This window comes from Artemia sp. Qi Xiang Cuo, chromosome 2 (assembly GCF_049724085.1).
Source record: "Artemia sp. Qi Xiang Cuo chromosome 2, ASM4972408v1, whole genome shotgun sequence".
NCBI lineage: Eukaryota > Metazoa > Arthropoda > Branchiopoda > Anostraca > Artemiidae > Artemia > Artemia sp. Qi Xiang Cuo.
This window is the reverse complement of record NC_142795.1, coordinates 90,048,195-90,064,212: the sequence shown is the minus strand read 5'-3', so window position 1 is coordinate 90,064,212 and position 16,018 is coordinate 90,048,195. Positions and strand designations below refer to the sequence as shown.

The 16,018-nt window shown below is 33.5% G+C and overlaps 1 protein-coding gene across 1 annotated transcript in view; it reads left to right on the top strand.

Moving 5' to 3' along the window:
• Positions 1–16,018, top strand: part of velo (sentrin-specific protease 6 veloren) — an 83,330-nt gene that overhangs the window by 45,149 nt on the left and 22,163 nt on the right. The window contains exons 10-12 of the mRNA XM_089104240.1: positions 5,837–6,279; positions 9,245–9,360; positions 12,899–13,074. Of these exons, the coding sequence (XP_088960366.1) occupies positions 5,837–6,279; positions 9,245–9,360; positions 12,899–13,074 (735 nt within the window). The remainder of the gene's footprint in view (positions 1–5,836; positions 6,280–9,244; positions 9,361–12,898; positions 13,075–16,018) is intronic.

The following is a 16,018-nucleotide window of genomic DNA, read 5'->3' as shown; positions in this document are numbered from 1 at the left end:
GTAAGGCCGCGGTAGGCATTTGGGCCTAGTAGATATCCCAATGATTTTATCGCAATCACCTTGTCCTGGGGCATGGATAAGGGTAGGAGATAGGCAATCCTTTGCGAAAATCATTACTTTTCCTCCTTTTTTCCCCAGTGGGTGGTCAACCGGGCATAGCTTTATAAACTCCTGAAAACCAGTCATTTTAGGGAGATATGGATTTTGTGTCAATAGATTGGGAGATATCAGATTTTGTGTATGGATTTTGTGTCACTGATTATATCAGTATGGTTCAATTTTGCTATTGCTTCTAACTCAACTAAGTTTTCAAAATTCAAGCTTTCGGCGTTCGTAAGTAGGACGCGGAAATAATTACGTTTTTTTTTTCAAACTCTTTAACAACAGGTTTCTTCAAAAAGGCTTTATTCTGAGGAAACTTTGTTAGGGTGTAAGTATTAAAATTAATGTTGGGAGTGGGAGAACATCCCCTAAAAGTGAGATATTATCATTCGGGGTATAGTAGGAAGGTTTGTCGTAAGGCTCAAACTCATCACCCTGAACCGAGAGAATGCTCAACTGGTTTTGAAGTGGGGGGAGGGAAGAAGTTCACTTTTTAAAATTGGAGAGAGCCGCAGGTAAAATTTTGCTCTTTTAGCCGCAGTATTTTGACTTAGACGGATTTCTACCTTTTTTTAGTAATTTCTAGGCCTTAGGTGGTACTGTTTTTATTAAAAGGGATATATATATATATATATATATATATATATATATATATATATATATATATATATATATATATATATATATATATATATATATATATATATATATATATATATATATGTATATATATATATATATATATATATATATATATATATATATATATATATATATATATATATATATATATATATATATATATATATATATATTTCCAGGGATAGTTAGGACTCGAAAAAGGGATGTAATTTTCAAATTTGTGCACGTTCGAAGTCAAATACTCGCCTAAATGAAGGCAAGGTTCAACTTTGAAGACTTTTCCGAAATTCTGAACTCATTGCCTCTCAAATCGAAAATCTTTTGAATGTGTAAAAAGAAAGAGAAAAAAAATTTATCAACTCTGCAAAGTTTTGTGCGTCGATTAATGGTACATTAAAGCTGTACAATGGGCAAGGGACTTTTATGTGTTTTTTTTTTTTTTGCATTAAAGAAAATTTCGCTTTATTCATTGCAGTGTCCCCATCTCCTTAGATTGGATACGTATAGATAGATAGATAGATAGATCAGTGTATTAAAGCCAAGAATACGGCCATGAACACAAAAAGAGCACAAAAATAATAAAGTTACATCGGCGATCATCATAAAAAACACAAATATAATGAACTTGCATCAGCCATCATCAACAAACACTTAAATGAAACATAAACTCAAAAACAAGTTGTTTTTTTTATAACTGAAATCAAGGAACAGCCATAAAACTTAAACTAACAGACTTTTGAGCTCGACACTTTAGTAACAAAAGAGGAGTGTAATGCAATTCCTCATTCAATACTCTTTACAAATATTAATCCCTACCGCTTTTTTTATAAAAAATAAATAAATAAGAATTATATGACGTCACCTTGAAATGACGTCACCTTGGCTCGTAATTGCATTCACGTATGAATTAACCTGGAATTAGACCTCCCATTTTATTTCTTTAAACCTGATATAAATTGAAAATAAGTTAAGCTTTACTCGTTTTATTTGACAAAATTTCCATATACCTTGCTATTCTACAAATAAACTGAGGGGATGTACTATTTAAGACACCTGGAAGTATCAAACAGTTCGTGGTAACGAACTGTAAGTAAGGAGCGACCCGGCTCAATGGTAACCGAAACTCTAAAAAACGGAATTTTGATACCAATAGATGCATCAAAAGAATCAGATTTTAATTCTGATTTCAAATATATAAGTTTCATCAAGTTTAATTATACCTATCAAAAGTTATGCGCCTGAGAAAATTTGGCTGATTTTCGAAAAAAGGGGGAAAGACCCCTAAAAGTTATAGAACCTTAATGAAAATCACACCATCATATTCAGCGTATCAGAGAACCCTACTGTAGAGGTTTCAAGCTCCTATCTACAAAAATGTGGAATTTTACATTTTTTGCCAGAAGAAAGATCACGGATCCGTGTTTATTTGTTTGTTTGTTTGTTTTTTGTTTTTTTTGCTTGTTTTTTTTTTTCAGGGGTTAACGTATCAAACCAGTTGTCCTAGAATATCGTTGGAAGACTCGTTATATTGTAAATTAAAATGTATGGTGGTCTTTTTAATTGACCAAAAAAAATTGGAGAAAACCTAGGCCCACTCCCACGCTCATTTTTTTCCCAAAGTCACCCGATCAAAATTTTGAGATAGCCATTATGTTCAGCATGGTCGAAAATATGATAAAATAGTCTTTTAGGATGAATTGATCCCCCAAAGTCCCCAGGGTGAGGGCTTAAAGTTATGAACTTTACTCAATGTTAACATATAGTATTGTTTATTGGGAAGTATACAGACTTTTTCAGAGGAGATTTTTTCTGGTAGGTGGGGGAAGGAGAGGGTCGGGGGCTATATGGAAGGATCTTTCCATGAAGGAAGTTTTCATGGGGAAGGGACATTGCTAGGCCGGGGGCGCCGGATTTCCCAGCATTATTAAAGAGAAAGATCAGGGATTAAATAAAAAAAAAACTAGTTTTTCAACTGATCAACTGATTGTGATTTAGAGGTCATTTTTAAAGAAATGGAAAAAAAAATTCGAACTATATTTTAAAGATCAGTGTATTTACGAGTGGGCGAACCAAATAATATACTTTTTAAAAAATGATTAATATATAATTTCGTTAAGTAATTTAATTATAATTTAAGTATATTTATTGATAATAAAAACGTTCGTAAATAAAATTAAACAAGTTTCGAGAAAGCCATTTAACCAAATATAATATGCAAATTTTGTTTTAATTATTCATGTACGGTGAGCCAAAATCAAAACCTGCATTAATTCAAAAACGTTCAAAAATTAAATAAAAAAAACAAGTTTTTTTAACTGAAAGTAAGGAACGACGTTAAAACTTAAAACGAACAGAAATTATTCCGTATATGAAGGGGCTTTCCCCTCCTCAACGCCTCGCTCTTTACGCTAAAGTTTGACTCTTTCTCACAACTCTATTTTTCTTTAACAAAAAAAAACACTTTAGCGTAAAGAGCGAGGCTTTGGGAAAGGGACAGCCCCTTTTATATACGGAATAATTTCTGTTTGTTTTAAGTTTTAACGTCGTTCCTTACTTTCATTAAAAAAAACTTGTTTTTTTTATTTAATCATATACAGAGACGACAAGCATATATGGTCAAATTCCTAATTCATTTTTCAAATTTTTTTGGAGATAAACCTTTTTGTTTTGATCACAACTGGGTAGAGTTTGGTGAAAATTAAAATTAAAGCTCCCCATGTTCATAACTACTGTGTACCAATGTTATTTTTTGGGGGTAGCTACTGCTGTTAGAATCCGTGCAAACTCAACCACAATAAAGATCACCAAGAGCCCACCGATGTCTAATATATATTAAATAAAAAAAAACGTTTTTTTTAAACTGAAAGTAAGGAGCGTCATTAAAACTTAAACGAACAGAAATTATTTCGTATCTGAAGGGGTTGTCCCCTCCTCAACGCCTCGCTGTTTACGCTAAAGTTTTTTATTGTTTAAAAAAAATAAAGTTGTGAGACAGAGTCAAACTTTAGCGTAAAGAGCGAAGCGTTGAGGAGGGGACAGCCCCTTTAATATACGGAATAATTTCTGTTTCATTTTAAGTTTTAATGTCGCTCCTCACTTTCAGTAAAAAAAAACTTGTTTTTTTATTTAATTTCTGAACGTTCTTGAATTAATGCAGGTTTTCATTTTGGATCACCGTACGTGAATAATTAAAACGAAATTTGCATATTGATTTTACTTATTTTTGGCTAAATGGCTTTCGCGAAATTATAATCTGACGTAACTTACGATTTAACTTACGTAACGAACTTCTATATTCGTATATTTTTATTACGTATATTAGGGGATTCGCCCCCTAGTCAATACCTCGCTCTTTACGCTAAAGTTCCTATTTTGTTCCAATTCTTTAAGAATTACCCCTTAATCACTAAGGCCGTTAATTAGAATAAATAGCTCTGATGAAAGTACAAAAAAACTTTAGCGTAAAGAGTGAGGTAATGACTAGGGCGTGACCCCAATCAAATACGTAATAATTTCTGTTCGTTTTAAGTTTTGAAGTTGCTTCTTACTTTCAGTTGAAAAACTTGTTCTTTTGTTTATTTAATTTCTGATCTTTTTTTTTAATAATGCTGGGAAATCCGGCGCCCCCTTCATAGCAATTTCCCTTCCCCCATAAAAACTTCCTCCATGGAAAGATCTTCGCACGTAACTCGCTTTACCCCTGCCCCCTCCCCCCCTCTGCCAGAAACAATCCCCCCTGGAAACTTCTGTATATTTCCCAATAACCAATAACATATGTAAACATTGGGGAAAGTTCATAACTTGCGGACCTTCCCCCGTGGACTGTGGGGGATTAAGTCATCCTCAAAGACATAGTTATTGTATTTTTTGACCGTGTTGAACAAACAGGCTCTCTCAAAATTTTGATCGGGTGACTTTTGGAAAAAAATGAGCGTGGGAGGGGGCCTAGTTGCCCTCCATTTTTTTGGTCACTTAAAAAGGGCACTGGAACTTTTAATTTCCATTTGAATGAGCTCTCCCGCAATATTTTAGGACCACTGGGTCGATTGTGAACATGATTGATTAATTTTTAGTTTGAAAAAACTAAATAGAATCATTGGTAATTTTTTTACGTTCATGCTTGACAAGAATAATGACAAGGTACAGAAATGGAAAAAAAAATGAGTAAGTTATTCTAATACCAAATAATAGAAAAAACTAAATAAGAAAAAACTAAAATGTAAAACACAAAGACCAGGAGAGGTTTGAGAAAAAAGGTTAAGAGGTAGCTCATTTTTTGAGCCTCTTTGTCGTCTGATCGTCACAAAGACAAGGACCCATCTGCAAATTCTCACTGTGGACTAGTTATCAACGAGAGCTATTGAGAATCTGTGTTTTCACTACAAATTTGATTAAAAATGCAATGCACTTACACGCCTTTTTGTAAGCAAGCTGTTCAATCAAAGCAGGTACCACCACAGAAAACTCCCAACGCCCCCAAATTGGGAAATGATGTTTCTTTTGAGCTGATTTTTAGCGTTTTCCTAGCAGGTATGCTAGACATTCTTTGGACTACCCTTTCTTGAACTTAAAAATTAATGTGTTTAATCGAAAAAACAAAATTCACGCTTTCGGGTGATATATATTTCATTAAGACCGAATATCTATTTCCAGCACAAAACAGGAGAAGTCAAGTGGTTTTTCTGGTTTTTCCAGTTTTCCGGCTTTTCCAGTTTTCTGGTTTTTCCAGGAAAGTTGGTGTCGATCTTTAGCTTTTTTTAGTTTATTCGGATGTCTTAACCAAGTTGAACCTTGAAGGTGCCGTATTCTCTTTAGAGCATGATTGATTGATTTTATTTTGTTAATTAGAAAGAGGTAGAAAGTGAGGCACTTCAGTTACAGCTGAAAAGGTTAAGCTTTTTTTTTTTTTTTTTTTTTTTTTTTTTTTTTTTTTTTTTTTTTTTTTTTTGGGGAGAAGTAGAAAAGTGAGAAATCTCCGTTAGGGTGGGTTTTTTTTTGCAACCTGAAGTTGAGCAATTTTTAAGTGATTTGGTGATTGATTAATTATAGTGTAAAACATTAATTTGTGATTAATAATTGTTCTGTATTCTAGCTTGACAAGAATAATGATGAAGCAATTGAAAAGAATAACGAAGCGCCGCCACCCTCTGAAGAAGAATTTAGATTTGTACCTCTCGACCTCAGCAAAACCCTATTTACATATCCCCCAGCACCAGAAAAGGGAGGTATTTCAATTACTGGTGAAGATTTTATGTGTCTTGAAGACGAACAATTTTTAAACGATTCAATGATTGATTTTTACTTAAAATATCTTCAAATGACAAAGCTTACTGCTGATGAAAGAGAAAAGATACACATATTCAGCACATACTTTTACAAAAGGCTTACACATAAGCCGACATCAAAGAGAAGGCCAGCTTTTGAAGATGATCCTAATTTGACACCTGAAGAAAAGAGGCATTGTCGTGTAAAATCGTGGACAAAAAATGTGGACATATTTGAGAAAGATTATCTATTAGTTCCTATCTGTGAAAAGTAAGTTGGTTTTGTTGTTGGATTTATCTTTCTTTCCTTTTTTTTCTCTCTTTCTTTCTCATAAAACAGGTCTACGGTCTTATCTAGGAAGATAGGTCTATGAACCAAGATTAGAGTATTGGAAGCTACAGTGATGAGAGTGGTCAAGGACGGTTCTGTAACCTGAGCCTTCCTAAAAATGGAGGAACATTTGTTTGATGTTATCCGGAGGATATGTCTACGGATTCATCCGGGTACCTGTCTGACTGACCGTATTTCAAACAGTAAGCTGTACGAAAGATATAGTTCTATACCGCTTTCTGGGGCTTTAATGAAAGAAAGGTTGAGATGGCTAGGATACATTTTGCGGATATTGGAATGCTCTAATTTATTAAATTAAACGTTTTTGTATTTGTTTTTTATTCTTTGTTACTGCTTCATCTAAATTAAACCCGTTTTTCTTGCTTAATTCCTCGTAAATGGAAAAGCAGTGTGATGTTAGAAATTATTTAAAAACTTGCACAAAAAATTAAACGAGAAAAACGGGTTTAATTTAAATAAAGCAGTGAAATATTCAGATTTTTTTGTTAATTAATGTGCTGTTTTTTTTTTGCTTTTTTTTTATTCTTTGCCACTGCTTCCTTTAAATTAAACCCGTTTTTCTCGCTTAATTCCTTGTAAATGGAAAAGCATTGTGATGTAAGAACTTATTTAAAAACTTGCACGAAAAATTAAACGAGGAAAACGGGTTTAATTTAGATAAAGCAGTGAAATATTCAGATTTTTTTTTATTAATTAATGTACTGTTTTGTTTTTTTTATTCCTTGTCACTGCTTCGTTTAAATTAAACCCGTTTTTCTTGCTTAATTCCTTGTAAATGGAAAAGCATTGTGATGTAAGAACTTATTTAAAAACTTGCACAAAAAATTAAACGAGAAAAACGGTTTTAATTTAAATAAAGCAGTGAAATATTCAAATTTTTTTTATTATGTAATGTGCTGTTTTTTTTATTCTTTGCCACTGCTTCATTTAAATTAAACTCGTTTTTCTCGCTCAATTCCTCGTAAATGGAAAAGCAGTGTGATGTAAGGAATTATTTAAAAACTTGCACGAAAAATTAAACGAGAGAAACGGTTTTAATTTAAATAAAGCAGTGAAATATTCAGTTTTTTTCTAATTAATGTGCTGTTTTTTGTTGTTTTTTTTATTCGTTGTCACTGCTTCATTTAAATTAAGCCCGTTTTTCTCGTTTAATTTCTCGTAAATGAAAAAGCAGTGTGATGTAAGAAATTATTTAAAAACTTGCACGAAAAATTAAACGAGAAAAACGGGTTTAATTTAAATAAAGCAGTGAAATATTCAGATTTTTTTTTTTTTTTTATTAATTAATGTGCTCTTTGTTTTTTTTTTATTCTGTGTCACTGCTTCATTTAAATCAAACCCGTTTTTCTCGCTTAATTCCTCGTAAATGGAAACTTATTTCACTGCAATGCTTTCACTGCAGAAAACTATGTATTTGTACGTTAACGACGAATGACCTAGAGTCAGCCAAAATTTGAAAACGCTCAAACGAGAAATCCCCTTTACCATAAAGAGGCATTGTTTGACTTTATCCAGGTAAATAAAGAAAGTTGGTACTTGCAGCAATCCCGTTTCTGTTTTCTCTACTTCATTTCCAAGAGCTACTGTCCTCTTCAGCCTCGCACTTTTCACTGAGGTTAAATAGGGCTTTCTTGAAAGCCTTTTAGAATACAGAAAGTATATTCAGTTCGTTATTGTTTTATTCATCAACAGCCGTTCAAAGCCTTAGAACTTAAAATTGTATTGTTCAAAAGAATAGGAAAAAGTCCTTATCGGTCCTTATCGATAATCCTTAAGATTGTCCTTATCGGTCAGCTATCTGGGAGTAAACAAAAAGTGGGTCTTTCCTGGATTGTATTGTATTGTTCAAAAGAAAAGGAAAAAGTCCTTATCGGTCCTTATCGATAATCCTTAAGATTGTCCTTATCGGTCAACTATCTGGGAGTAAACAAAAAGTGGGTCTTTCCTGAATTGTATTGTTCAAAAGAAAAGGAAAAAGTCCTTATCGGTCCTTATCGATAATCCTTAAGATTGTCCTTATCGGTCAACTATCTGGGAGTAAACAAAAGTGGGTCTTTCCTGAATCGGGTGAGAGGAGGTCGTAAGGAAAGATTTAAGGTAAATTAGTAATTCTTTGGAGGGCGCAAAGAGGGAGCAATATATTACAAGTCAATGCAGATAACATTGCAGTACAGGGAGATATTATCTGGCTTACTCCCTCCGTGAAATATTACCGAAAATCGTGCAAATTCGGCTATAATATGGCCAATCTACTTTTTCCATAATTTTGTCTCCCTCTTGGTAAAATCCTGATTATGGATTGGGAAATCGAATTTGATAATACGAATGTAAAATTTTTTAAGAATGGTAGCCTATAACTCTGAGACAGTTTATAATAATGGTTTAGTCAATAATGCTTTGTTCTAAATAGGGATTTGGTTTTAACTTAAAGCCAACCTAGAAACAAAGGATATAGGCCTAGCCAAATTTGGATGAGTACTTGATTACTACAAATGAAATCAATCAGCAATAAAGTAAATGGAAATTTAAAAGTAACTTTGTTGTTTTAATGTGAAAATTCTAGAAAACCAATAGAAATGATCTACCGTTTTCGATTATTAGTGATAGTAAATAAATAAAAAAAAAAAATGATTTCAGTGACGTAAAAGTTCAACCGTTTCTGGTTTAGGAAGTCTAAATGTTTTCTTTCAAGAGCTTTGTTAATAAGGTTTAGTTTTTTCTTTGTAAAATTTTTCAAAATGACGTAATCGCTTATTTTATAAGAACAAATGAGTTCCTTTCGTGGATTATTAAAAAGAAAGATTTCTCAGTTTCTTTTTTTTTCAGTTTCTTGTTCTTTTGTTCTTTTTCAGTTTCTTGTTCAGTTTCTGGTTCTTTTTTTCAGGTCTCACTGGTTTTTAGCAATTATATGTTTCCCGTATTTGCAAGGTCCCGTATTGGCTAAAGACAATACTCCAATAGAACTTCCTTCAACTCCAAAAAGAAGGAGGAAAACCCCAGGTAAGATTGCTTCTACACTTTTTTGGTACAAGGCCATTTATCTGAGAGCCGTCTAAGGATGACTTCTTTTGAAGCGCTTTTTCGGTGTTCAGCAATGACTGATAAGATGGTTTTTAAGCAGCAAATGCCTTTTTTTTCTTAGCAAATACTTTAAAATTTGCAGAACGTGGAATGTAAAAGAAAAACGGTTGTTTGGATAATCAACCTCGTGGCATTTCAAATGAAGTTGGAGATTTTAAGCCTCTATTTTTCATAAAATATGTTATGTTAATGTTCATAATGTTCAATATGTTAATTTCATAAAATATGTTATTGATAATGTTTGAGTTCATTTATTCAAACTATTAAATTTAACTCGCTCAGCATAAATTAAACGCTTAAGTTGAGCCATAATATAAAAATAATTCGTTCTAATGCTGTTAAAATACCCATATGCAATAAATGTGACGACCTTTAGCCTTAAATATTTTTTTTTTGTTATGACTTCGTATTCATGATGCCAGTGCTGAAAGTAGATGGTTTACAATGGTTCCACTTTTCGTCAAATTGGTCCGTTGCCGTGCCTTTGGTGCTCCTTAACAATTAAAATAGCAATATAGTCCTGTTATTAACCTTAATTATCCCTTCATTTGCTTCATTTATTTGTTGGTCAGATAAATATATGCATTTCACTTCAAATTTGCGTTAACAATATCCTTATTGCTTTAAATATTGTAATCTTTGGCGATAATTTGTCTTATCAAGCCGTCGGGTTGATAAATTCACTTCAAATATACAATCATTTCACTTCAAATATGCGAAAGGCATATTTGAGTAATTTTACAAGAGAATAAAATTTAGTTTTCTATTTTTTTTTTAAATTAGTTTTTCTTTTTTCTTTGAAGAATTAAATGGTAAAAAAAAGCAAAGTATGCAGCACTGGGCTTTATAGTCCCTACCGGTGGTGCTAATTATGGGCCCAATGGGGTTGATTGCAATGGGGAACTGGGGTCAGCCATCCTCAGCTTTTACACACCCTTCCTGTGCTAAAACTGTTAGGTTGCCCTTTTTTGCTAAACAATTTTTTGACAAATTTCAAATGCTCCCGCCACTTTGTGGATCCCTTTCCACTATGAAATTTCGGGTCCTTCTCTGTTGCAGCATTGATCAAGAGTTAGCCTTATAAACTCCCTTATCTTCACATATTCCATCAACCCCCTCCCCCTTTTTAGAAATCCTACATAGGTCAATCAGTTAAGTCCACTGTATATAAATAATAGATTAAGTAGGATTTTCTATATAAATCGATTCATGCCTGTGAGATAGGACATTCGCAAGCAACCCCGGCGGCTCACCAAGTTTCTTTCTGCTTTCGCAATTACGAGTGATAAAATTTCACACCATTTGTAAGTGAGTGATAAATACATATAACCCGCTAATGAAAGAGTAAGTGGGAGGAGCTGTTTGTACGCACCGAGAATGAAGCGCCAGAAATCATCTGTGGTGAACTTACTGTTATATTATCTTTATACAGTGCTTTCCATTTACAGTTGTAGTGAAAACATGTTAAAAAAAAGTAAAATGTTATAAAATTATAATCGATTATAATGTTATAATCGGTAAAAATGGTAATTTTATAATCGTCATGAACTTTTTTATTTCTGTGTTTTGTATAGCCTGTATTTGGTTTAATAATTTCTTGGACAATACTACCTTTCCATCTACAGTTGTAATGAAAATATGTTAAAAAATGGTAAATTGTCTTAAGAAAATATCTTTATAAAATAGTTTTCCTATTTTGAATATATTTTTATTACAATTGGCCTGTATTTGGGGTGTTTATGGAAAAATTTAAATTATATATGGTTAGTTTGTTTGTGTCTAGTAGGTATTAGGCACTTATACGAGGTCTTTTTCTAGGGCGGGGGGAGGGGGATTTGGCAAGGAGGTACAAAGTCTTTAAGGCTTACTCTACACATAAAATTTGCTTTTGAAAATTTGTAACTGGTTATAGAGATTAGAAAATCTATGGTAGATCAAAAATATGTCACAAAAAATGATTATGGAATTTCAAGCAGGACTAATAGGAATTCGTCCTCATAGCGGTATTTGACGTTTGTTCATTTGTTAAAAGATGAATTTTCAGTTTTAATTAAGGATTATAATTTGGAAGTAATGCCGATACCAATTTTGCAAGTCGTTGACCAGGGGTCAGTCACACTTGGAGAAAAGATGTAAATGAGTCAATCTAGTTTTTGACCTCTCAGAATTTTGCTCAATATATATCGCCGTACTAAAATCTGGATTTTTGAAAGAATGGTCAGATTAGAACTCTTATACAGAACAAAAATTGAAGTGCTTAGGGCCTTTGACCCAAAATATTCACGGAAAATCTTGGGTCTCCGACTTGCTAAGCTCTCAAATAAAGAGATCAGAAAGTGACGATGTCAAGAATACGATGCAGTGGATATTAGAAAGGAAAACTGGCTCATCTGGCTTGGGTACGTCTGCCAACGGAAAAGAATGTTTTGTAAAAATCATTAAGCTGCGTGCCATTGCCCTCTTAGAAGAAGCCCTGGAGTGTCATCTCCTTCTTTTTCAGCGGGCCAAGCCGTGAAGGCCAACAAAATCTTACCAGCCATGATCAAGGCTTATCTGGAGCCTCCTGGCAGCTCACTTGATGGGACTTGTAGCTGCACATTATCACTGTCATGACTAAAGATGGATTCAATTGGCCAAAGTCTGCCAACTTCAAAGCACCAAGGGGAGCTGATGGAGCTTGTACTCTGTTACAAGAATGAGTAACTGCCTGTGCATCCATCTATCATTTCTAGCTGAAATACATTTAGCTCTGTTATTAATTTCTTACGCTGCACTGTTTTTTCATTTATAGACGTAAATCAAAATATAGAAGTGTGCAACAGTGGGTGAAGTTTTTAATTAAGCCATTGAATAAAATTCGATTCACTGTCTTGATAAAAAGTTTTACCGGTTACTTATGTACTTCTACATTTTTACTCAAAATATATAGTCAAAATACATTCAAAATATATTTTAAGACCACACTGGTTATACATGATGTTAGATAACAAAAAAGTATGTATATATAATTTAAAAGTATCCGAGGAAGCGAGGATAATATAAGCCAGAGGATAGAAAAGAAGGGAAAAGACAAAAGCAGATATTTCGGCAAGAACCTGCGCGTAACCGTCTTCAGTGTTAAAAAACGAATAAGAGAAACTAAATTTACGAAGTAAACTTCATACAGAGCAGAAAGAACTCTCGAACACTGTTTCTTCTCCGCTGTTAGATTTGACTTCCAAAGTTTAGTTTTTCTTGAAAAGACTGGTGGAGGTTCTTACTGAAATATCTCCTTTTATTTTTTCAATTCTTTTCTGTCCTCTGACTTATATTACCCTCGTTTCCTCGGTTGTTTTTAATTTATTTTTTGTCAAACGTTATATCAGAGACAAAATACCACCGTAAAATTACCACAGAAAAGTGTGTAGAGCGTACTATAAAAAATAGGAAACTCCCTAAATCATTCGTTTTTTTTCAGTTTCGGAAGCATCTAGTATGAAATCCTTCAAAATAGGCTCTACAACAATTATTCCCATTAAACTTCCAATGAGTGAGGAAGTAAAGGCAGCCGCCCTCAGCTTAAATGACGATTCTGACCGAGATGAAGCTGAGAGTGACAGTGAACTAGAAGAGGCAGCTGTCAATTCTGATGAGGTATGTTGTCGACATTTTTTTTTTTTTTTCTTAAAATGGTAATTTTAGATTTTTTTTTTTGGGTTTTTGTGTGCGTGAAAAGCCCTGATTCTATTTTTCGACAGTTGAATTTTCTTGATTATTTTGGGCAAAACAAATATTTCTAAGCTATAGTTGAAAAAATCAGTGCAAACCGAGCATATCTCTCGGCCAGATATTTGTATATTTAGTATGTTATGTTTATATGATTGAAAAATAAATGAACCTGAAACATCGTCTTTGCGCGGTTAAAATTTTCAAAATTTATCTTAAAAACAAGATTTTCTTTTTTTGGAAATGTATTTATCACTCTGAATTCTCCTTATATTAATTTCCTGTAGGTGCTGGACATCCTTCCGGGTGCTAAGTTGCACAGCCAGGACAGTCTTTTGAGGTGTACAGTCTGGCAATGTTTTAGGTCTACAGTTCTAACAGTTCAAACTTCACTTTGTAATATAAAACGGAATGCCTCTTTTAATCCAGCATATTCGACATTGTTCAGCGTCTGATGGTTAAACCCAAAGACGCCAAACAAATATGTTCCACAAACGACTTTATTTAAGTGTCGTTGGAAGATGTTTGATTTTGTTGTTTGACATCGACAGATGAGATATGTCCAGACTAAAAATAATGACAAATCTGAGTTTTTGACTTATTGAATATTTCGTAATCGGTTTGAAACTTTCAGGGTTGTCAAAGAGGGTGAGAGGCAAAGAAACTTCATATTTGTCCTATTACTTTCTTATGATCGGCTCTACAGCGGGATTGATAAAGATGATAAGACTCAGGGGTGCATTCAGAATCCAGTATCTGGATACTCATGGGTGTATTCAGGAACTGGGTTTTAATCCCCTTCTGCAATATATTTTCTCTGACTGGTAAATTGGTTGTTAAAAGGCTGGTAAAAATATGTTTATCCTAAAAAGGAAGTAGTTCTTTGACTCGCAAATTGGTCTTCAAATTGCAGATAAAACCCTTACCCCTCCTCCTGAACAATTAACCTCCCCCTCCCAACCAAAAATGTTCTCGATAACCGAAATAAAGTGCAGTAAACAATAAAACACATAGTTCCAACTTGACCCAGAGACGTGAACCGCAAGGGGGGGGGGATTAAAAAAAAACAGAAAAAAATATCCAGAAACCAAAATTATCTTACAAATCTTGTGAAGGCATCAAACGAGTGGACTTTTTACTTGGGTGCAATTAAGTATGAAGGGGTAATGTTGTTGATGTACTACTACTACTAACAACTCACTGCAGTAACAAGCTGTCACAGGCCAATAGAGCTGAAAACACTCCCCCTCAATCCCAATCTATTCGAAGCTATTGTCCATATATAAATTGTTAAATATTTATTGGCCAAGTAATGGCTCTTAGCAATAGCATATCTTTCTTAAATTTTAATAGGTTATAAGTCTACTAATCTTGTTTTAAAATCAAAACCATGTTTTAGATACCGGTAACTGGTAATTTACTTTACGTATTATGTCATTAGTCTAGATAATGCTAGATGACGCTGGTGTGTCTTCCTTAAATGTTAAATTGTTTTTTCGCCTCTTAAGCTTCCTTTTATCTTACTCTATGCTTTCTTACGATTCTCAAAATTTAGCCTTCACAATATTGGAGACACATTAACAGTCTTGAAGAATTCTTTTTTCAATTTCAGTGACACGTTTTTCTTTTAAAACTGAACTATTTTAGTACAGTATGTTTTCAAGTGTTGTTTCCAAGCATACTTTATCCATATAAAGATGTAAATATCCATATATTTACAAATATATGGAAGTAAATTTAAGAAATATTAAGAAAATAAGGGGTTAATTTAGAACTATTTAAGACACAAATCTCTTTATAAACGTAAATCTCTGAATATATCTATATATATCTTATATTCGCTATTATGGTTATTCCAGCTATGTTAAAAGCAATTAATATCATTTGGACGAGACCTAAAGATATTCTTTGCCAAATGAGTCTTTATTTGTATCATTATACAGTGGGATCCGCTAAAATTTTGACGATTTTTTTACGTAGTTTTTATAAGTTCCGTGTTACCTCTTTTCGCTGGGGAATCGAATTGAAATTTTTGGGTAATTTTTTGTCGGGTAGGGGTGCATGGAGACTTAATTTCTATGTTAAGGGGAGGTGATAAAACTAAATTCTTCAATTCTTCTAGACTAAGTGCTACTAGCACTTCGAATATGTGATATTTACTTTGTAGTGGATATTACTAGGAAGTGAGTGGGTTGGACAATGGCTTGGGTATCGAATTGGAGCTTTCATGTATAGTTTTGTCAGGGAGGGGTGCACGGGAACTTCGAATTTTATGTTGGGGGGAAGTTTATGTACTCACTAAAGTAAAGGTAACCGGGACTTCAAATGAGTAATATCCACTTTGTAGTTTCAGATTTTTTTCAGATTTAGACAGTCGTGGATTTCTTTTTTTTTTTAAGTTGTCGTCCGAGAAGCTTTTCTGCTAAATTAAGATAAATTTGAGACCCAATTTCTAATGTCCTGTTACTGTCTCTCAAGCTTTATTACCAGCTCTCATTGGTTAGAAAATTTGAGGTTTCCCCTTGCTTCTTTCTTGGTTGTGATATTAGAAAGTTGGCCGACGGCTGGAAAATTGACTTTTAGTTTGGAAGAAAATTAATTCTTTCAAAAGTTTGTTCAATGCTTCTTGAAGAGCTGAGAAACGTATATTTGATTGCAAGTTCTTTGTTTTGGTGTACACTGAAAAATAAAATGGGTAGATACTGCCCATAACGTTGCGAAACAAGCTGGAGGCGAAGTGTGGGGCTTTGACCCCTTCGCCATTAAAGACTACGTAAACATTTTCCGTTGGTATGATTTGAGAATCAAAGAAAGCGAAGGGAAGTGCCGTATTTCCCTTCCCATCACCAACTTTCAAACCAAAGATAGACAT